Below are 19,624 nucleotides of genomic sequence, written 5' to 3' on the forward strand. Positions count from 1 at the left end.
AATATCGCCTAAACACTGCTATATATCCCAGGAGAATGGTTGGAAACCCAGTTTCGTATCAGGATTTTTGAACCGACGGGAACCGCATATGAAGTCAGCCGTTGTGAAACCTGGCGACTTCATCTGATCCACACTGGCATGGAGATGCCAACCAGCGTGGCCACTCTGAGGGCTGGCGCTCGCAGCGGTCCAACTGACCCCAAATCTTACGGATCCGAAAAGGCAAATGCCAGATGCTTGGCCACCACCAATGGATCCTTATAGGAGACTGTCAGCGGTAGCCACTTGGCTCTGGGCTTCCAAGCACAGAGTCTGGCAACAAGCTCAGGTGCGACATTGTGGGAAAAAACTGTGGGGCCATCGAGGCCAAATAAGTTTATCCATCAGAAACAGCCTTTGCGAGAGCGAAGCACTCCTGTCTGACGTAGCACCCAATGGTGAAAAGCATTTACTGTTGAGCAAGTGCTCAGCGTATGCAGGCCAGCACACACCATGTGAGCTGTAAATCGAGCCAAAACTGGAGGTCTATTTGCCCGTCCACATCTTAAAAAGGCCGGTGAAGTGAGCGGTGAACATGCAACTTTCGCGGGAACCTTCTTGTCTGGTCCAAGAATCAACCTCTTCCTCGCCCCCTTTTTATTCTGCCCTCGACAATTTTTATTCCTCCCAAACCCCCTCGTCCCATGTGCTGGGAAGCTAAGCTGCCGTGGTAGTCAGCAAGGGGGTGGGTTAGACACATCTCGTATTTGCACGCCAGCAGTCAGCATCACATCACATCGCGTCAATTACATCGGATTGGATTATTGCTACATGGTTAACTGTAACCTGTCGCTGCTCGTGTGATCCGGCGGTTGCCTCGGCGGATCACCCAGTCAGTGCCAGGAGCAGCTCTCGGCAATCCCACTGTGTCTGTAGTCAAATGCCCTCAGTAGCCCAGTCAGATGAGCCACAGCAGCACACACCACCAGCACATGAAAGATCTGATGCGAACTGCCCCAAAGATCGAACTGGCCCGGTCGCAGACGTTCGGGGACCCGAGCGGCGTAGATCCCAGCTCCCAGGATATACAAGAATCCCTGAAGTAGCAGCCACCCGAGCCCTATCTGGCGCGTCATCTGTTCCACCCCATACATCCGTAGCCCGTGGATGACGGGAACCACCGCTGATAGGCCCATGCCAACAAACATGGCGGCGCGGAATGGCCGCCACCGGGGAGTCCGAAACTGGGGCATAATCGAAACAAACACACAGCCAATCCCAATGCTGCAGATCATTGTCCAATATAGTCGTTGCAGTCCAGGCTCACAATAGAACCCATAGTATACACTAGGGACGAAACTGCCCACAATCAGAGCTACGATACCAGCGTAATCAAGGGTATTTCCTATGCGCGCAACAGTCGGCGAGTGGTTCGAAATAGTATGGTACGTCGCAGACATCCCCAGACACACAGCAGCTCCCGCAAAGAAGCAGGCGAAGCTAATGATGTCAGCCTGGGTAGCCGTCTCGCAACGAGGTGCTAGAACGCGATGAAGCAAGATTGCCCCGGGGACAGCCAGCAACGATGGCAGTAGATGCGTATATATATTAACCGTCTCATTGTGTATGTATGTCAGCGATTGGAAAGAGACCAGGAACGAGAACGAGGCTGGTCGATATCCGCTATGGATGTGATGGTTGTCGCGTTGCCAATGAGGCAAGTCGTTCCAGTGCAGAAGTTTCTTGAGGACCCGAGGCGGCTGCTCCATGACTGTAGCTGCCATTGCTGCAGGTGTACTGGCTTTTGGCTCTTCAGCCTTCTCAGTGGGGCGGCGTTGGCGACTCGGCATAATTCACATGCAGGATGCAGAAAAGACGGATGAATCAGAGGGTAGTGGAAAGATTACTAAGCTCGAGGTGGAACTAAAACCAGGTACATAAGAGAACAGAAGAAAAAAACGGCACGCCTAGCTATTTAAAAAGACAGAAATCCCCACAGCCAAAAGCAAGGTTGTTGTGGTTGAAGCAAACGTTGGGATGGACTAACACGATGGATCCGATAGTATGAGAACGTCTGTTGGGGGAACGGGACAAACTGAGCAAACACCCGCCGGCCTTTCCCGCATTTCATGTGTTTATCAACTTTATGTCGATAGCTTCATGACGCAATTTCACTCCCCACTGCATACCAAACAGTCCAGCCATGTCACAACGCGGGAAGAGGCCTGCGAGCCGATTGAAGCCCGTGGCGGTGGATTCCTTGGAAACGGTGGGATTCGTTTCCAAAGGCGATCGCAAGTATGCCATTCTGGTGGGGTCGTCACATGTAGGGGACTGACTTTCCTAGATTGCTGGACCATAAAGCCCAGAATGACTATTTCTCCAAAATCGTCGAACGATACATGGCGTTTTGTGCTCGCCACTCGGAAGATTTAGATGCAGCGTGGTCATCTCTTCCCACAAGTGCGTCCGGCGATGCCACGAAGAACCCCCCGGCGGCTCTTCCCCAGTCGAAAGAAAAGCAGACCAAGATCCATAGTCTTTCCGCATCTACCGAACTGTCCACCCTTCTTCTTTCCCTCCGTAAGCTTCGTGAAGCGGTTCTAGCCACTGCGTCCACAATACCAGTCTCATTCTCCCAGCGTGTCCATGTCTTCTCGGTCAAAATATCCATTCAAGCCAAGCATCCTCCGTCATATTTCCCCTCTCTCCGCTACCTACTCGAGAAACTACACTCGCCTTCTCACCCGTTACCCGAGTCGGAGTTGAAAGATCTCATTTCGTATCTAATCCTTGATTACGCCTGCCGACAGGATGATTTGGTCGCCGCTTTCGAGCTGCGCGCGAAAGCGCGCCGCGAACATGCGTTTCAGTCGCCCGCAATTGACCGTGTTTTAACAGCCTTAGCGCATGATAACTGGGTCGTATTCTGGCAGGTCCGAAAAGAAGTGGATTCCTCCGTTCGCGTGTTAATGAACTGGGCTGAAGATCGAGTTCGGAGACATGCACTCAAGGCTGTTGGTAGCGCCTACCTCAATGTCGGAGTGCAGTGGATCACAGAAGGCTGCACAGGAGATAACCGCTGGACGTGGGATAAGCTGGTAGAGACAGAGAAACTTGGCTGGCAGAAAGAGGGTGACAAGATTATCATCCGAAAGCCGAAACCGAAGCCTCAATCAGTTCTTGCATCAAGTAAGGGAAATGCGTAACGACTGTCTATAACGAAGCTTTATGTCTTTAATTCTCGTGTCATATCGTTATACTGCGTTCAGGCTGGAGCACATGGCGTCTGGTTTTCAATGCTGATAGAAAAAAATAGATGAACGTTAATATATTAGATCAACCATAGCGTACTGATCCGGTAAAGTGCCATTCTGCCCTGTGAATCTTCGCCGATATATGCTCCCTACGCTTCACAGTTTGAAATCTGCATTGGGTCGATCCAAGTTGGTGTGTCCTGTGGCAGGTTCCTTGGCAATAAGGTCTACAAGTCCGGCCTTCAACTGCCCGGACTTGTCTGAACAGAGCTCGTAGACTGTTGACAGGTTAAAGATAAGACCGCCAAAAGATTGTCCTCCATGCACCAATGACTCCAGGATTTGACGGGCCTGTAACTGTTATTAGCCAGTTTCCAATGCACCAGTAAGTAAAGGCCAAGAGTACCTTATTTAACCGCCCTGTGTACAGTAGACATACTGCCATGTTTTGGGATATTATGGCTGTATCGGCCCCTTGGGAACCACCGTCTAAAAGAGCTTGCCATTCTGCCACTGCATCATCGTAGCGGCCCTCAGCCATGCTCAGAAGTGGCTTAGATATGGAAATTCCTGCTTCGTCTGATTCACCGGAAAGTTGCTTCGCTGCATCGATATCGCCAATCAGAAGGAAAAGGAGCGCCTTTCTTAGCTTGTTGGTTTCATCCGACCCTGATGTTTGCAGATTGTGCAGAGACCTTCTGGCAGTACTGAGATCACCCATTTCAATCAATGCATTTACACTTCGAATTCCAAGGTCGGCGAGTCTCTCCTTCCATATACTTCGTTCCGCCGAACTCAGGTCTGGCCGCATGATCTCTCTCCGCGCTTCTAGTCCAATCTCATATAGACCACCAATGCCCCTGCGTGAATCACCAAACCCAATGCTCTGGAGTCTGACAGCGAGAACACGTAGCGGCCACGGCACAATATGACGAGGGTAATTTGTGTGGCTCTCTTCGTTTTCTACATCGGACGTCGCGGGAGCCTGGTCCACATAATAGAAAGTGGAGCTCAGGTCCTCTAGCGCTTTTGATTCTTGTGCTGCAATGATAGTATTTCCAGATAGTTCCAGACATGCTAATCGTGTGTAGAAAAGCGAGAAAATCATCCTTATATCACTGGACGAAATCAAAGAGGAGGTCAAGATCGTTCCCGAAAGATAGGCTGCAAGCAGGAAGTGCCCTTCAGCCAGCAGCCTCTCAAGAGTGCTGAGGCATGAAGACAGGGACTCTTCGGATGTGAGGCCAATGAACTCAGACCGCAAAGTATGCGGAATGTCAACCTGAGAGAGGGAATGATAAATATCGTATCGGAGAAGGAACGAAAGATCTTTCTCCAAAGTTTGTGGTAAATCATCCGGTGCTAATGGATCTAATTCAGTGAATGAAGCCCCAGTGTAGCCGCCAGCGTCTGCTGTATTCTGGGGCTGAAGTGCAACCTCTGCATTCAGTGGACTGGTTGGGGTCAGCATGATTTTCTGCTGAGTGTCCTGTTATAGCTTACTCATTCGGATCATCTAGTGGGCCTTTGGTAGAGCTACGGGGCCGTGCTGCTGGAAACGTCAGTCGACAATCTTGATGCTGCGTCTATTGATTGTTCTTACACCTGGAAATATTGCGGTTGTGCTTGGGACTAGTAGGATCCATGTTTGCACTGTGTTCAGATCCTAGTAACCAAGATGAAGTGCAGCTAGTACAAGGACCTATTTGATCGACTCGGTCCTGAGAGTGTTGGTTACAGTCCCAACTAATACCTCATTGGGGAGCTTTCATTGCTAGTAGTAGTTATCGGTGATAACGGGCAAATCGATACATATGGTGCCTGAATTCTGCCATAGGCGGTGAAGTGATCGGCCTGATCTGGCAAGCTGGCCCATAGTACATGTCTAGTAACTCTCCACTAGCCACAGCTTACACTCCAGCGACCACGAGTTTCTACAACCCTAACACCGGACAATCAACGATCCTTCCAACCTAAAGTGACTTCTACCAGCTTTTAGAGCTATCTGCACACTCTATTCTCGATCTGCATCTTTCATCATGACGTTCGCTGAGGAATTCCGCTCGAGAAACTTCAGTATGGACCTTCAGTGTTTACTTCTTGTCGATCGCAAGGAACGGAAAAGATAGCTAACCACTACTACGTATTTAGGTATCTACGGACAATGGTTTGTAACCTTTTTTCACCTCTCATTCCGTGCCCTACTGTCCTTCAGTTGACTTCACTCCCTTCGAAATCCGCAAACTGAGGAAACAATGGCTGCCTGGCCCTTCCAACGGATGTGCTTGGCGCCTGTTTGAGCCGCGACAACGGGAGACTGGAAGTGACAACGAATCGTTCCCCACGGCGTCATTAGCATAATTCGACAAAGATCAGATCAGGCTTGCTACGAAATAAATGCTGACTTGTTTCGGACCAGGACGGGTGTTGTATGCATTGTCCTGTGCATCGCCCTCGGCATTGCCAACATTTTTTCGTTTAACGCCGTTCGCATCGTCTTCAGCATCCTATGCCTGTAAGATTCATCATCATAGAACTCAAAAGTGAAAGAAGCTCACATGCGCAGCGTTTCGGGATTCATCCTCGTTTTCATCGAGGTTCCGTTTCTACTCAGAATTTGCCCTACCTCCGAAAAGTTCGACACCTTTATTCGACGTTTCACCACTAACTGGATGCGAGCTGCCATGTACACAGTCATGAGTGCTTTGCAATGGGTCAGCCTTGTCTCCGGTGCGTCGAGTTTGATCGCTGCAGCCGTTCTCCTCCTTCTCGCCGCTCTCTTCTATGCCCTGGCAGGCTTGAAGAGCCAGGAGTTTGTTGGAAGTAAGACCTTGGGTGGCCAAGGGCTTGCGCAAATGATTGTCTAAGAGAAGTCAGCATGGAAGATTGTGGACTATGGCTTGAGGTATGCTTGGCTCCTCATGCCGACAAGCAATGCTTGTGGTGCTGACGACAATGCTTTACAAGTAAATCAAAGCAGGCCGAAGAGAAGAACAATCAAAATGGGAGACGCGAGAGAGTATGAGGGATATGTCTGTGTTGAATGCGCCATGATCACGAATTGATATCGTCCTCGACGACGCTACTAACAGGTATTTTGTACTATTATCATTATGTCGAGTTGGTTTGGGTACAAAAGGAAAAGATAAAAAAAAAAAAAGATTCACCCTCGGGTTTCATGAGATTCAAGCCTCGAGTGAGAGTTTTGGAAGAGGTTGGCCCAATTATCTTCCTCCTGTGGTGATTTGTGCTGGTCGTGTTTTTTTCTGTTTCTTTTTTTGTTTTGCCTTTGTCTCTATTATGTCTACTGAACAGTCTGCCTTACACCAAGCTTTAGACGAGCCCTGTATCCTTACCAATATACCTAGCGAGAATACCCTTTTAGCATCCTGGTGATGAATGAATTGATTTGAAGGGTGAAAGCTACTTGGCGTGGTTCTACCGCTATACCAAAAAAAAAAAAAAAAAAAAAAAAAATAAAAAAAAAAAAAAAAAAAAAAAAAAAAAAAAAAATAGCATCACAGGGAAATTGAAGGTGATTGCATCAAAAGAACAAAAAAAAAACTTATACATATATTGTACGAGTCTACAATACCTGCTAACAATGTGTCACTGACAGGCATACAATATGTAGAAGGACAGACTAGTACATAGTAGGTGTGCTAACCTACATAAGTTCAATAGAACAGGGATCAACCATTGAAAGTGGTTCTCTGCTGCATGTGTTCGGTGTTCAACATCCCTGCCAACACTTGGTTTGTGACCTGCCATGTGATCTGGGCTCGTGCAGCGGCAACCCCAAAGAAGCAAATCTATCCCACAATTACTAGGAACTCTGGAGACGGTACTTGCACGTCGTACCGACTGCCTTGGTTTCTCGGATCGCTGATGAGTGTCCTCGGGCCGAATCCCATTATTCGTTGAATCATTAGTTGTTGGTCTATGCATCATGCGTGAATAGTAGTACTAGCAGTAACACTAAGTATTATTGTGGCAGCCTGAACAATACTAGTACTACTACCTACATATCAGAGAGTCTTCAATATGCGCCCCTACGTCATGGCTGTTACCCCTCCTGGAGGGGTCAGACTTCGTTACCCCACGTCAGGGCAGCTCAGGTATCACTGATAGTAGTACTCCGTACTAGAGAGGACATGCATCACTAGTACCACTAGGTAATGCGTAAACAGGCTGCCGTTACAAGTGGGCCGAGTCTGGGTATCCTGGTTCAAATATAGCATCTGGTAGACAATGTTGCCGGTAATAAAGAAAAGGTCATGTGAAAATAGAACCAAAAGCCATACTCATATAGATGGATGCTGACGCGGAGGAGGCTTCCAAGGCTGGTGGTCAGGAAAGGAGGGTAGGAAGATCGACTTTTGTCTCGCAGTAAAGATATAGATTGTTTGAGGTAGACTGTTGTTACTGTAGAAGCAGATGATTGTTCCTGTTGAGCAGGTTCCCGAAGGGTTCCGTCAACAGCTAAAGATCTGATTGGACTTTTCCCATCGAAATACTGCAATCTGATATGGTCGTCTGGCGTATTGCGTGTCCATGTTGATGCGTCGCTAGGGTCTAGAATTCCTGGGCTATATGGTATTTATCCTGGTAATATTATAGGTTGCGAGGCTGGATTCTATCTACAGTTATACCTATGTATCCATATATACATTGTAGGTATTTATACTCAGCTATACAGCCCTCAAGACTGAATACGAATATGGTATATTTGAAGAAAGTCCGGTCTGCCGGTCTAAGTTAGAACCGATTAAGCCACAAGAGAATAATTAACGGAAGTGAATACTGCAGCTGCTACAAGTACAATCTGGTTGCCGCACAATATACCAGGACACCTCATCAACCACGCCTGAGTGCCGTACTCCTTTGATACTTGCTGCACCAAGTCCCACTTGTGGCGGTTATCGTGGCCGAGAAAGCCCCAACAGATTACAGTAGATAAGACGGTAGATATGGTCAGGATGACGAGACCAGGTTAAGGCTGAAAACTGGCAGTTATTGAGTGTGGACCCGCAAGTGCAACGGAGGTATCCCCACAGTGGACCCGGTGAAAAAAACTAAACTCTTTTCTGAATGTGCAATAGGACTACCAAATGAGGAACGAAACTCTGAATAGTGGATTTGGTTGGGGTCTGAGATCCCGGTATCGATGCTCTTTGGGTTAAGGTACTCTGTACAGAGTCACAGGCAGGGTCATAACTAACAATGATAGTTCAGCATGTATGTCCTGCTGCACTTGGGGCTTTTGGTTCTACCCCAGGTAGGTGAAAACGATTTTACTGGGAATGCTATCAGAAGGTTGAGATGATATGATATCGCAGTTGAGCCTAGTTCATGATGTAAATCCTAAATGGTACTGCGGAGTCGAGACCCTCTCACCGCCTCGGTCAGTCAGGCTGATACCATCAATATGTACGGAAGCCATCTCTTTGAGTTTGTAGTCTGGAGTTGACTGTACACACATCCCTACATATATTTCGGATGATAGCTACTCGTCTCCAATGGCATGCTTTTCTTCTCTTCACTGCGTTTTTCAAATGTCAAAACTCGCGAGTCAGTCTCCTGAGTACATGTCTGTAGGTAGTATTGGGTACTACTAATATAAGTATACATCCTTGTATGGTCCTGTACGTGGAGTCGATCAAGACCTGTAAATAAGACCTTGTGCGGACGCTCCGCACAGCCACACGAGGGGCACTGCGACCACTCTCAGCAAGGGGATTTCAATCAAATTGAAGCTACTGCTCCGTACAGAGATAAGGTGGACTATTACCGGGTCTGTATCAATGATCATATCTCAGGGTCGTGGCGGTGGCTATTAATACCTTAGATGTGGATCCATGGTCTGGCCCAAGACAACTGTTGTTGTTCTAAACGCAGAGGGATTTTTTACAATGAATTTAAAAAAGTAATAACCGGGTGCTGATGGAAGAGATCGTTCTTTTCTGGTACCGTCAAAACATGGATCCTCCACATCACCTTTAATATGAGTGATTTTAAACCTTCCACGGGAGTTCCTAATTCATGGATGCACATGTAACTGTAGCCATCGAAAACACTAAATTTTGAAATGATGGCCTATTTAACTTGCTACCTAAATACATACTTGCATATAGAAGGTGGAACAATGCATATCAGAGCCAAAAAATGCCTCAACGAAGGAAAAAAAAAAATCTATCGTGGCAGCTGCAGACATGCATCCTTCATCTCCCTTTCCCTCAGGAGCTTCAGCTCTCATTGGCAGATAATCCAGGAATAATCGGACCCATTAGAGGTGTCACTGAATGTTACTTGTTTTATTTATTCACTGGTAAGGCCGTTCTATAGAAGATATACTGAGTACGGCAGATCACGCCTATCTTTATCTAGTGTCGATACTTCGATGGTACCTCGATCTACTCTGTGAATAGGATAAAAGCCCAGGACAAATAACTTAACGGAAAAGGGGATCCAGCCTCAAAAAAATAAAATAAATAAATAAAAATACAACGTCAGTGAACTGAAAAAACCCTTCAATCAACCTGAAAAAAAGAACTTCAAGCGGGACCAACTAAACCCCACGAGGAAGCAAGCTGAGTCTGTAATTGCAACGATTGACGCTCGTTGGCTCACAGCTCATGGACGGTTACCATACGGTTTCCGTACCATTTAGGGAGCAGTCTGATAGCGTCAGAGAGCGTCACGCGATGGGGCGGTGGGCCGTGGCAGGAAAGAAAGTGGTTAGACTGAGTTTACGGCCACTTTGCGGCAAGGTGACTGGTAGTCATACATCATCTCTGCTCCTGCTGCGTCTTTAGAACCTTTGGCACTGCTTTTTTCTCCATTCTTCTCCATTCATCGTGACTTTTTGTTGTGCATACTCGTCCTTGACCTTTATTCCTTACAGGCTTTCCTTACTGGAAAAGCTTCAACCCTGTTTGACCACTCAATTGCTTCCACCTCGTCGTCCGTTTATATTCAGATAGCTCTACAATCCACTCGTGCTTGCTTCTTGTTATCGCAACATTGGTGAGTAATCTCGCTCATCTCCCTTTGTTTGATTTCCCCCTTTTCTTTTTCTTTAATGCAGCACATTATTCCATTTTTCCTTGTCAGAATCCACAAAGGAGTGCAAGACCGTCTTCAATACCTTTGGGCGGCGTGGCCAAGATTGCTATCAGCTTTGCATACACCGATCTTATCTACTACTGTCTCAGATTACGACTGGTGCTCCGAACATATCTTCTCCTTCCAATAGGATCCCTCCCAGTACAAATCCTGCCAAGTTGGAGAAACAGGGGCTCGGGACAGGATTTCTTCTCTTCCCACTTCAACTGGCCCCGACTTTGTGTACAGCCCAGGCTATCGTGCTAGCTGTAGCTTCACTTGCGCCGAACTGCCCCTCTCTTACCCCCTGAACTTGCCCATGTGACTGAGGAGCGTTCTCAACCTGACACCGAAGGAGGCTAACATCATCAACAGTGCGTCTTCTAGTCTACACCTAATCGAATTGCTAGGTTCCATCCGTCATGACAACACAACCTGCACCCGCCATCCCCCCTCGACCGTCAAGGTCGCCTAACCAGCAGGGTCTTGCACCCGCAGACGTGCCCAAGATCCCACCACGTCCCACTCGTCGTTTTGACCGCTCCGTATCTCCTCTTCGAGATAGCTACGCTCCGTCTCCCTTGAATGAGCCACCCAATGGCTCGAGCTTGACTCGCACCATTTCCCAAGATGTGCCGCAGCGACCTCCGAGTGTGACGATACCTTCCCTTGGCGAAGAGGGTAATGAATACGAAGCTTTGAACATAGCTGATGTCTCCGAGGGCCACCATTCGACTCCCGCAGAGATGCGCAACGTGGGCAGCGATCTGAAGCTCCATGCGCCGAGGCCTTCACTACCCTCTTCCAGCGCCAAGGCCAAGGTGCAGGCCGTCACACGTACAGATTCTCGTCAGGCTGCAGCAGCAGGTCTTGGTGGGACATCATCCCCCACTCCTGATGACCACCATGAACGACCCACTCGCTCGTTACAGTCTCGAACAAGTTACTCGCGTGCGGACTCTTCGACTTCCATTGATCGACGACTATCTATGAACGGCGATGAGCATGGGATTAGGGTTCCAATGTACCCTAATGCGGGCGATGTACAAGCCCCTTCTCCAAGTCCATACCATCTGGAACAGAATTCGGGCCAGCGCTCGGGCCGCAGCCATAACCGAACTCGGAGTGGTCGTGAAGCTTCCCTGCCACCAGGAAGCTATGGTCTTCACGGACATGGCGTGCAGCCCAATGACAAATTCGAGAAGGCCTGGTATGAAAAGCACCCCGACGAATATGTCAAGGAAGAGCAGGGTCAATATGGCCCCGGAGTTGGATCGCCACGACCAGACTGGGCATTGAGTAGTGATGATCTGAACAAGATTGTACGGGGCTCTGCTGTGACCGGGAGTGGACTTGGTGAGTCGCTTAAATGGCACTTGAAAATTGACCATGCAGCTAATCGATGAATAAACTTAGGCACGTCACCTGCTGTAATCGGAACCCCAGAAGAGGAGGTTGGTTACATTGCCGCTGACGAATACACTCACCGTCTATCATCACCGCCGCCTGGATCGCGCCGTGGTTCCCGCCTTGTCGCTGAGTCACCTTTGCGCAAAGAGAGCGTGCCTTCCGTCGAGACTGAGGGCCAGCAACAAACTGCGACCTCTGAAGATACCGCTCACAAGTCAGAAGAACCAGGGGTGATACACGTTGACGAACCATATCATCATCTACACCATCCTGATGGCTTCGCTCAAACTCCAGGTCCCGAAGAACTCTCTGGAAAAGTTAGGGAGGGTGATGGAGATGAAGATGAGCCTATTCTGGCTGCTGATGAGGTGCGCCCAGAATCTGCTTTCCAGCATCCCGCCGTATCCCCCACATTCGACAGAAGGGAAAGTGTGGAGGTCGACAGGAGTCACACCCCAAGTGTCACCCATAGCCGCTCGGACAGCAGAACTGCGAGCCACCGCAACAGTTTGCCAACTCTGGCAAGGTACAATTCGCGCGACGAACGGGAAGAGACGCATACCCCACTTGATGATGTTGAGGAATATGAGCCTCTGTTCCCGGAGGATGATGATGCAGAGAAAAAACCTCTTTCGACCGCCGACCGCTTTAAAAAGCGGCCAGATTTGCTCAAGCACCGGTTCCCTAGCCAAGACATTTGGGAGGATTCGCCGAATAGCTTGCAATTGCACGCTACGGTATCTACACCGGATGTTCCTAAGAACGAAAACTTTGAGACTCCGGAGCAGGAGTCCTTCCGTAGAAGCCAGGCTACCCGCGTTGATCCACACAAAGTTGCATCACAGATTCTACAATCAGAAGAACGTCTCGACGAGAAGCCTGTTTCACGCCCAGACATTGCCAAGCAGCGCTTTCCCAGCAGGGACATCTGGGAAGATGCCCCCGAAAGCCAAAAGCTGGTAACCACAGTAGAGCCGGCAGAAGAGGGAGAGGTCAAGAGCCCAGATGTGCCGACGAAACCTAGCATACCCGTTCGACCCCAGAAGCGTCCTCAACAGGCCCCCCCAGTGGATGCTTCTACAAAGCCAGTCACCTCGCCTATTGAAAAACGCCAACCACCTTCAATTCCTGACCGTCCCAAGCCCCAAGTCCCGACCCGGCCAGCTAAGCCCGTGTTCCCTGGAAATGGCGGAGAGTCTAAAGATGCTGCGGCCAAGCCGAAGCCAGCAGTACCGGCCCGTCCGGGAGGCAGTAAGATCGCTGCTTTGAAGGCAGGGTTCTTGTCAGATCTAAATTCCCGCTTGCAGTTGGGCCCTCAAGTGCCACCGAAGCCACAAGAGAAGAAAGCAGAGGAGCCCCCGGCAGAAAAAGCTCCTCTAAGTGATGCTCGCAAGGGAAGGGCCCGTGGGCCCGCACGGAGGAGACCGGCCGCCGAAAATGTGGCTGCAAAGTTGCCGACGATCTCAGAAGTCAGGATCACTGAAACCTGGAATGTTTGGGAGGTTAATGAGGCTGGTAATTTGGTTGTTGGCAGTGAAAAACAGGTGAATAAGAACGAAGTCGTTGCTCCGGACACAACAACGTCAGAAGACACCACCATGGCTCTCCCGATAGCCAAGAACACTGCCAGCGAGTCGGCTGCCCCGGACACGACAACGTCAGAAGACAACGCCATGGCCCCCCCGATAGCGAAGAACACTGCCGGTGAGTCGGCTGATCCTCAACCAACATCTCCCATAGAGGACCCGGTATCATCGAGCGAGTCAACCCCAGCTAAACCCCAGCCACCGACATTCACAGAAGCAGCCCACACAGTAACGAGCGCCCTCGATGATGAGGGTCCTATCGTGGTACCTGCAGCCAAGCGAGATGAGCCAGAAGCTTCCTCTGAAGCGGTATCTACCGAAACTGATGTCGATAAACCGCAGAGCACTTTATCGGCCGAATCAGGATTAGAGGATGTTGCTGAAGTTGCGGCTGCGACAGCCGATGGAAAACGGCCCTCGGAGGGTAACTAAGGAAAGTTCTTGAAGCGTAGTCGTTTTGCGTTGTATTTGTTGTTTACCTGTTTCATCTTTTTTTTACCAGCCAGTAAAAGACATACTACCGCCTGTCACGGTGTAGCAGTCATAGAATTTACTGACCGAGAATCTTTCATGTCCTTCATTGGACGTAATCCTGAATCCTGCCCCGGGTAACGAGTGCAGTTCTCTTTGGCAATCTATGCCACCGTACTAATAATAGTAGTAGTGACACACATACAGCTACGATATGACTTATTGAGTATCCAATGCACAAGTTTCCCGATCAATTATTCCATTTGTGTTCTTCCTGGCCTAGAAACAAAAGCTATATATAAGGGTACTCTCATCTGACATCAATATCAAAAGTGCTGAGCAGAATATGAAGAAGATAGAAAGAATCACCGAGAAGGAAGGGGGGGGGGAGGACTGGAAGGGTAATTAACATACCTAACGCAAACCAGGCAAACGCGGTTTTGCAATTTTGATACTACTAGGAGTTGCAACTTGAATTAAGGAAAACATCACGATGTATGAACGTGTCCAATCATATCAGAATAGCAGAACAATTAGGGTGGGCAGTGAGGACGACGGGATTGGTCTCTTTTCATTCTGCCTCCCATTTTTATATTGAATTCTTTGTTTGATTGGGTATCATGGTATTGTTAGGGGCTTTGGAATCATCTAATAGGAAGTAAATTTTCACTCCCAAGCGCTATGTGGGGAGAGTTTAAAAGGTCAATTTAACTGGCGGGTAGGTTCTTCAAATCGCCCTTTCCGTCCTTGATCCATTCCGGGTCAATCAAGCGCTCTCTCTCCGCGTAGAGCTGCTTGTAGGCACCGCGGATAGTTCCGTCGCTGACATGAGCGACCTGACTGATTTCTTTGGCAGTTTTGCCGTGCCCCATCAGATACGAGGCCATGTAGATACAAGCTGCAACAATGGACAGAGGAGACCGGCCGGCCAGGTCTCCCATGGTTGTGACACGGTCAGAAAGTGCAGAGGATACACTGGTGACTTGGAAGGGCAAATCCAACAGATTGCAGAAACGGTTGCACAGGTCGCTGGGTTTGGTGGAAGTTGTTGCGGTGTATGTGTCGTTGGGATCTGGGACACCACCGTTTGATACCACGGCGTTGTTCCTTTCCAGGTTCTGGGCCGTGAAAAACTTCTCCAGCGCCTTGTAGATTCGGCCAATTTCCTTCCTCGACACTTTCGTGACCGCGAAAATTTCGGTGAAGGTACGGGGTACCTTGCATTGACGGCAAGCGATAAAAATACAACCCGCAATGATCACATCTTGGGACTTCCCTTTGAAGGCCTTCGCATCATCGACGATCTTGAAAAGATACTTGGCGGTATCAGCGACATTCTTCTGAATGCTAAATCCATCGCACAAAGCACCGATCTCTTTGTACGCAGCCAGAAGAGACTTGTTCGCCTTCTCGCTCGACTGCTTGTTCTGAGCACGATACAGGTCACGAACACGGCCAGAGCCTCCGCTTGCGATTTGGGTCTCCAGTTGGTCCCCGTTAAGTAGGGGGTTTGAAGCGTCTCCGACACGAGATGGATCATCATTGTTCTGATCGTCGTTGGAGAAAGTACGCCATTCAGAATGCATGTCAATTTCCCGATCAGCGAGCACTAAACCGCAAGACCCGCATACCGTTTCATGCGACCCGGGGAACTCCAAATTGGGCGGGACCTCCTTGCACTCGGGACAGATGAGATGATGCGAAAGGTTCTTTTTCCACTGACCAGGTTCAGGTCTGGCTTGGGGTGGAGCGGTGGCCATTTTGCGAGACTGTATAGCGGACTCGATACGTTCTCGTCGACGTTTCGCTAACCTTTTGGCAGAGATAGGGAGATTATGTTTGCGAGCACAAAAGCGAACGAAGAGTGGTGAATACAGGTTGACGGCTGTATTCCGACAAAAGTACAATCAAGGCAACACTCGTCTTCGGATGTACCAGAAAATGAGAGAATCACAGGGGCGCAAATCGCTGACTAGAATGCAAGCCACGTTTCTGCGTCACTGCCTTCGTAACCACGTTAGCTTGAAGGCCCCCAAATGAAATTTAGGACATGTTGTTGAAAATCCACAGCCATCTCTCCTAAATCTCAAAGGGACCAGATTCTCAGTTCAATGCTATACCTTTCCAGGGAGCCCTCCACTCCTTATTCTACAACTGGCCCCAGAGTAAAGAACTTTCGCGGGTGGAAGCGAGTAGAAAGACCTTCTGCTTTGGCGTCCTAGAATCCTCAAAGCCTCGAAGCCAGGCTTGTCCGACCGCGATAAACCAGTCAAGGTCTCCGTGAGAGATGTCTCACGAAAGAGGGTCGTGGAACCTGACAGGTAGCCGCTGCAAGTGAGATCGTTCGATCGAGACGAGCAGAGCAACGTCGAGTACCGAGCTCCTAGGGGGAGAGAGCCGTGTGAAGCGAAAGACGGAGATGCGACTTTCGTGAGGGGTTGAAAAGAGGAAGGAAAGAGTGAGAAAGAGGCAAAACGAGTATCTGACTAAAAGATGCCGGCATTCGATGCTGGGAAGAGCCGCATAGCTGAGTCAGCTGCCAAGCCGATGTCTCCCGAAGAAACGTCGAACTTCCAACATCGGATTCACGGACGAAAGCCATCACCTGTCTTCGCAAACCACCCCAGGTTCCCCTCATTTACCACCTCCCCGCCGCGATGATGTCCCAGTCCCTCAGAGCGTCTGTAAGTCCATGCTGACGCCCTTTATGGTCACTCACTTTTCTCCCAAGTGGAGGTTGTTGACCCTTCCTTAGCGCTCTCTCCTCGCCCGCGTCTCTCGGCAACAGGTTTCTTCGGCTTCTCGCCGCACTTTCCTGACCTCCGCTGTTCGTCAGGGTATGTGACCCCTTCCTTTGACTGGCCAGTTCGACTCGGTGCAACGACTGGCGAGATGGTATCGCCGTCTCCCACAGGTCAAAATCTAACACTGTAACAGCCGACCCCGTTCAGGATCTCTACCTCCGTGAACTCCGTGCTTTCAAGCCCACTCCCATTAAGCCTGGTGACGCCGAAGCTCACGTCCAGAAGTTCAGCGTTCCCGCTACCCCCAAGTCTCCCGAGGAGGCCAACCTCGCCAATGAATTGAAGTCCTACGAGACCCAGGAAGTTGAGGTTGAGGGCCAGGCTGCCTCTGGTGAGGCTGCTCCCGCCGAGGAGAGCTGGTTCGAGGAGGATGAGGAGGAGGCTCCCGCTGCCCACTAGGTTTATTGTTTCTATGACAAGGTCTGGGAAAATCGGGGCCTAAGGGCAATGGGATGAGAACAGAATATGCTTCCTGTTGTTAAGTCCTGAGGAACTTTGTAAATTAAACCTACTTGGAGCATATGAATATTTCCTTTTCTTAATCAACTGGCATTGTCCTACTTTCCGCATTTAATATTATCATCTTATTCAATGTTCCATGTGTTTTGTAACCCTTTTCTAACTTTGATTGAAACGAGATGAACTGGTGTAAATGTTGGCCTCAGGATACTAGGCCGACCGTGTGACCGGGGTATTGTTACTTGCAGGTTTCCAACTGCAACGTCAAAAGTTTTACCGATAATGCATTGCGAATTGATGTGTTGAACACGCAATAGCGATTTCAAACAGGATATGAATCAGGTAGATGCCGATACATGCAATGGTGATTTAATTGTGCAACTCGTGAACGCTCACCCAGCCATGGAGGGTAATACCTGACAGTATAGTACATGGCTGTGAATGATGGCTTGGTCATACCTCGAGCTTCTCGCCCATCAATTCTATATATAAGATTTACCTAGATCATACAGGAGACTCAGCCGAGCACACCGTGGAAACAACGATCGATAACGTGTCCGATGATCGGAAAGAAAAACAAGATATCGCCCTTGAGTTACAAACTTACAGTTTGTTGAATGCAGAGCGTCTTGCGTTAGGGACACTTCCCACCTGGATGGAGGAAGGAGATATGACAGCTCCAGATCGCATCACGTCAGACCGCCAGACGATCCATAGCACTTCCCCAGCCTTCTTCGTGCGTCTTTTAAGTGTCGGAATCAACCCGCTGGACAGATGTACCGATAACCACAGCCCAGAACACGAGAACGGTGGCTCGGTAGTCTATCCTTCAAATAGATGGGCTAAGATTGTGTGCACACTGCATAGTCGATCAATCGAAAGTGGGACTAGTTAATATCGAGGCCACACTTCCCTGTCCTTCGACTATCTACGGGGTCCGAGAAAAAGATTTCCGGAGTAAAGGATTACGGCGCTGCCGAGAGATCGTCAGATTCCCATATGCTGTTGGTCGGACAATGACATAAAGAATGACCCTCGTCTGGGAGACATCCGAAGGTTGCACAACTGTGATTAGTTGTACAACATTCCAGGAAGTATCCCAAGTGATTTGCCACTAGACTATTCATAATCTTTTTATCCTTCAATAGTTCTTTCTTCATTGACTTTAGTGGCCCGGTTTAAGATTTGGCAGCTATACATGAGTAGATTTGTGGTAACAAAGTGCACCTAACCTGCTGTTTTGTCTAAGTGTACATCTGCTCATTGTATACCTGCATGTATGTACAGTCATGTACCTACAAGAATGATAGATCAGAAGGCCGAAATTGAAACGACAGAAGCTGACACTCTGCAAGGCAAAGACGGTGTCCATTACCATAATACTCTTATTAAATGAAATAATGGGGTTGTTCCTTCAAATTCTCCTCCCCCCCCCCTTTTTTTTGTTTACCTTGTGTATAACAATGATGCTAAGTGGGATTCCCACCCTGCTAATTCTAGAAAAAGGGGTCTTTAATATTTCCAGTACATACATATACCGGAAAGAGGCTGTTCTCAACCGATTTCATGGCCCTTTCCATAGAAGAGTCGCTTACTCGTGAAATCCCAAGAGAAGGCTGACGGACTAACGCAATTGTTATCTGCAAGTCTTCGCTGGTCGTGCATGTAAGTCCAAATGAATGGGATATGTCAAATCCCACGATTCAGTAAGATACCTCAGGTACAGTACAGTACAATACCTACCTAGCAGCACTACCAACATACCTCCAGGTGCTCAGGCCATCTGCAGTGGATTTAAAGAAACTTGTCAATAATTCATTGATTTCACCACTGTATTGTTTCTCAGATATTTCCATGAGGGCCAGATTCCACTCATCCACTCATAATTGTGTTTTTTTTTATTTTGATCTGTTGGTGGTATTTATATATAGAGATAGTAAGATGTACTATTCAATGATTTACCTCCAGCCTTGCAGATGGGGCTTAGACCACCCATGGCACGACTAAACACGATCATGATGGAAAATTAAGCCGAGAGTCAAAGAACAAAAGACAAAGGCCAAAAGTAAAAACGAAAAAAGGAAAACGAAAAAAAAAAACCAGGGCAAAAAAGGTTAAAAAAAATGAAAAAAGGGCACTGCCAGATTGAAAACGAGATTAAGTCAATAAGATTTGATTTGGTTTTAAGTGAAACCGTGGGTCGGGTCGCTCAGATTCCGAATACTAAAAAATACCCAACCTGGAAGAAGTATGAGAGACGAGCTGTTTGGAACGATACCTGTCGGTACGTTTCTGTACATCCCTACGTGGATGCATACGTACTCGGACATGTATGTATGACGGACAACAATAACTTAAAAAAAATAAAAACTCAAATATATAAATAACAGAATCCAGAAGAAAGAGAGAGATTGACGAATGGAAGAGGTTTTAGGGACAGAAAAGAAGGTGGGTTTGAATTGGTTCTCCCTTCTTGTCTCCCTGTGTACAGAGATAGTTAAATTGTTGCCCGCCATTACCTCATATTCGCACGAAACTCGGACCCTGGATTTCG

General features: G+C 48.5%; 9 protein-coding genes across 9 annotated transcripts; 6 read left to right on the plus strand and 3 right to left on the minus strand.

Moving 5' to 3' along the window:
- Positions 1-138: 138 nt before the first annotated feature.
- BDV37DRAFT_275814 (uncharacterized protein) lies at positions 139-498 on the plus strand (the record flags this gene model as incomplete). Its single annotated transcript, XM_032085455.1, has 3 exons — positions 139-187; positions 276-424; positions 460-498. 3 exons carry the CDS (start codon positions 139-141, stop codon positions 496-498), a joined length of 237 nt encoding a protein of 78 aa, XP_031936111.1.
- A 190-nt stretch (positions 499-688) lies between these two features.
- Positions 689-2,105, minus strand: BDV37DRAFT_21271 (hemolysin III family protein). The gene has a single exon (XM_032080037.1). The coding sequence runs from the start codon at positions 1,827-1,829 to the stop codon at positions 873-875; it is 957 nt and encodes a 318-aa protein (XP_031936112.1). The 5' UTR covers positions 1,830-2,105; the 3' UTR covers positions 689-872.
- On the plus strand, positions 2,023-3,290 carry BDV37DRAFT_21290 (uncharacterized protein). Its single transcript, XM_032080039.1, has 2 exons — positions 2,023-2,277; positions 2,327-3,290. The coding sequence occupies exons 1-2, from the start codon at positions 2,183-2,185 to the stop codon at positions 3,186-3,188; spliced, it is 957 nt and encodes a 318-aa protein (XP_031936113.1). The 5' UTR covers positions 2,023-2,182; the 3' UTR covers positions 3,189-3,290.
- On the minus strand, positions 3,291-4,959 carry BDV37DRAFT_21293 (uncharacterized protein). Its single transcript, XM_032080040.1, has 4 exons — positions 4,840-4,959; positions 4,740-4,788; positions 3,643-4,690; positions 3,291-3,587 (listed from the first exon to the last, which is right to left on the minus strand). Exons 1-4 carry the CDS (start codon positions 4,880-4,882, stop codon positions 3,393-3,395), a joined length of 1,335 nt encoding a protein of 444 aa, XP_031936114.1. The 5' UTR covers positions 4,883-4,959; the 3' UTR covers positions 3,291-3,392.
- Positions 4,960-5,075: 116 nt separating this feature from the next.
- On the plus strand, positions 5,076-6,658 carry BDV37DRAFT_262441 (Tvp18 family protein). The gene is made up of 4 exons (XM_032083416.1): positions 5,076-5,312; positions 5,388-5,403; positions 5,656-5,751; positions 5,803-6,658. Exons 1-4 carry the CDS (start codon positions 5,276-5,278, stop codon positions 6,101-6,103), a joined length of 450 nt encoding a protein of 149 aa, XP_031936115.1. The 5' UTR covers positions 5,076-5,275; the 3' UTR covers positions 6,104-6,658.
- A 3,522-nt stretch (positions 6,659-10,180) lies between these two features.
- On the plus strand, positions 10,181-14,141 carry BDV37DRAFT_21389 (uncharacterized protein). The gene is made up of 3 exons (XM_032080061.1): positions 10,181-10,262; positions 10,716-11,696; positions 11,757-14,141. Exons 2-3 carry the CDS (start codon positions 10,763-10,765, stop codon positions 13,766-13,768), a joined length of 2,946 nt encoding a protein of 981 aa, XP_031936116.1. The 5' UTR covers positions 10,181-10,262; positions 10,716-10,762; the 3' UTR covers positions 13,769-14,141.
- Positions 14,083-16,250, minus strand: BDV37DRAFT_21337 (transcription factor SUA7). The gene has a single exon (XM_032080051.1). The coding sequence runs from the start codon at positions 15,565-15,567 to the stop codon at positions 14,515-14,517; it is 1,053 nt and encodes a 350-aa protein (XP_031936117.1). The 5' UTR covers positions 15,568-16,250; the 3' UTR covers positions 14,083-14,514.
- A 217-nt stretch (positions 16,251-16,467) lies between these two features.
- On the plus strand, positions 16,468-17,010 carry BDV37DRAFT_288205 (ATP synthase subunit H; the record flags this gene model as incomplete). The annotated part of the gene is made up of 3 exons (XM_032088240.1): positions 16,468-16,491; positions 16,563-16,644; positions 16,745-17,010. 3 exons carry the CDS (start codon positions 16,468-16,470, stop codon positions 17,008-17,010), a joined length of 372 nt encoding a protein of 123 aa, XP_031936118.1.
- A 1,301-nt stretch (positions 17,011-18,311) lies between these two features.
- On the plus strand, positions 18,312-19,189 carry BDV37DRAFT_262453 (uncharacterized protein). Its single transcript, XM_032083417.1, has one exon. The coding sequence runs from the start codon at positions 18,471-18,473 to the stop codon at positions 18,669-18,671; it is 201 nt and encodes a 66-aa protein (XP_031936119.1). The 5' UTR covers positions 18,312-18,470; the 3' UTR covers positions 18,672-19,189.
- The last annotated feature ends 435 nt before the right edge of the window (positions 19,190-19,624 follow it).

This window comes from Aspergillus pseudonomiae (genome assembly GCF_009193645.1).
Source record: "Aspergillus pseudonomiae strain CBS 119388 unplaced genomic scaffold BDV37scaffold_111, whole genome shotgun sequence".
NCBI lineage: Eukaryota > Fungi > Ascomycota > Eurotiomycetes > Eurotiales > Aspergillaceae > Aspergillus > Aspergillus pseudonomiae.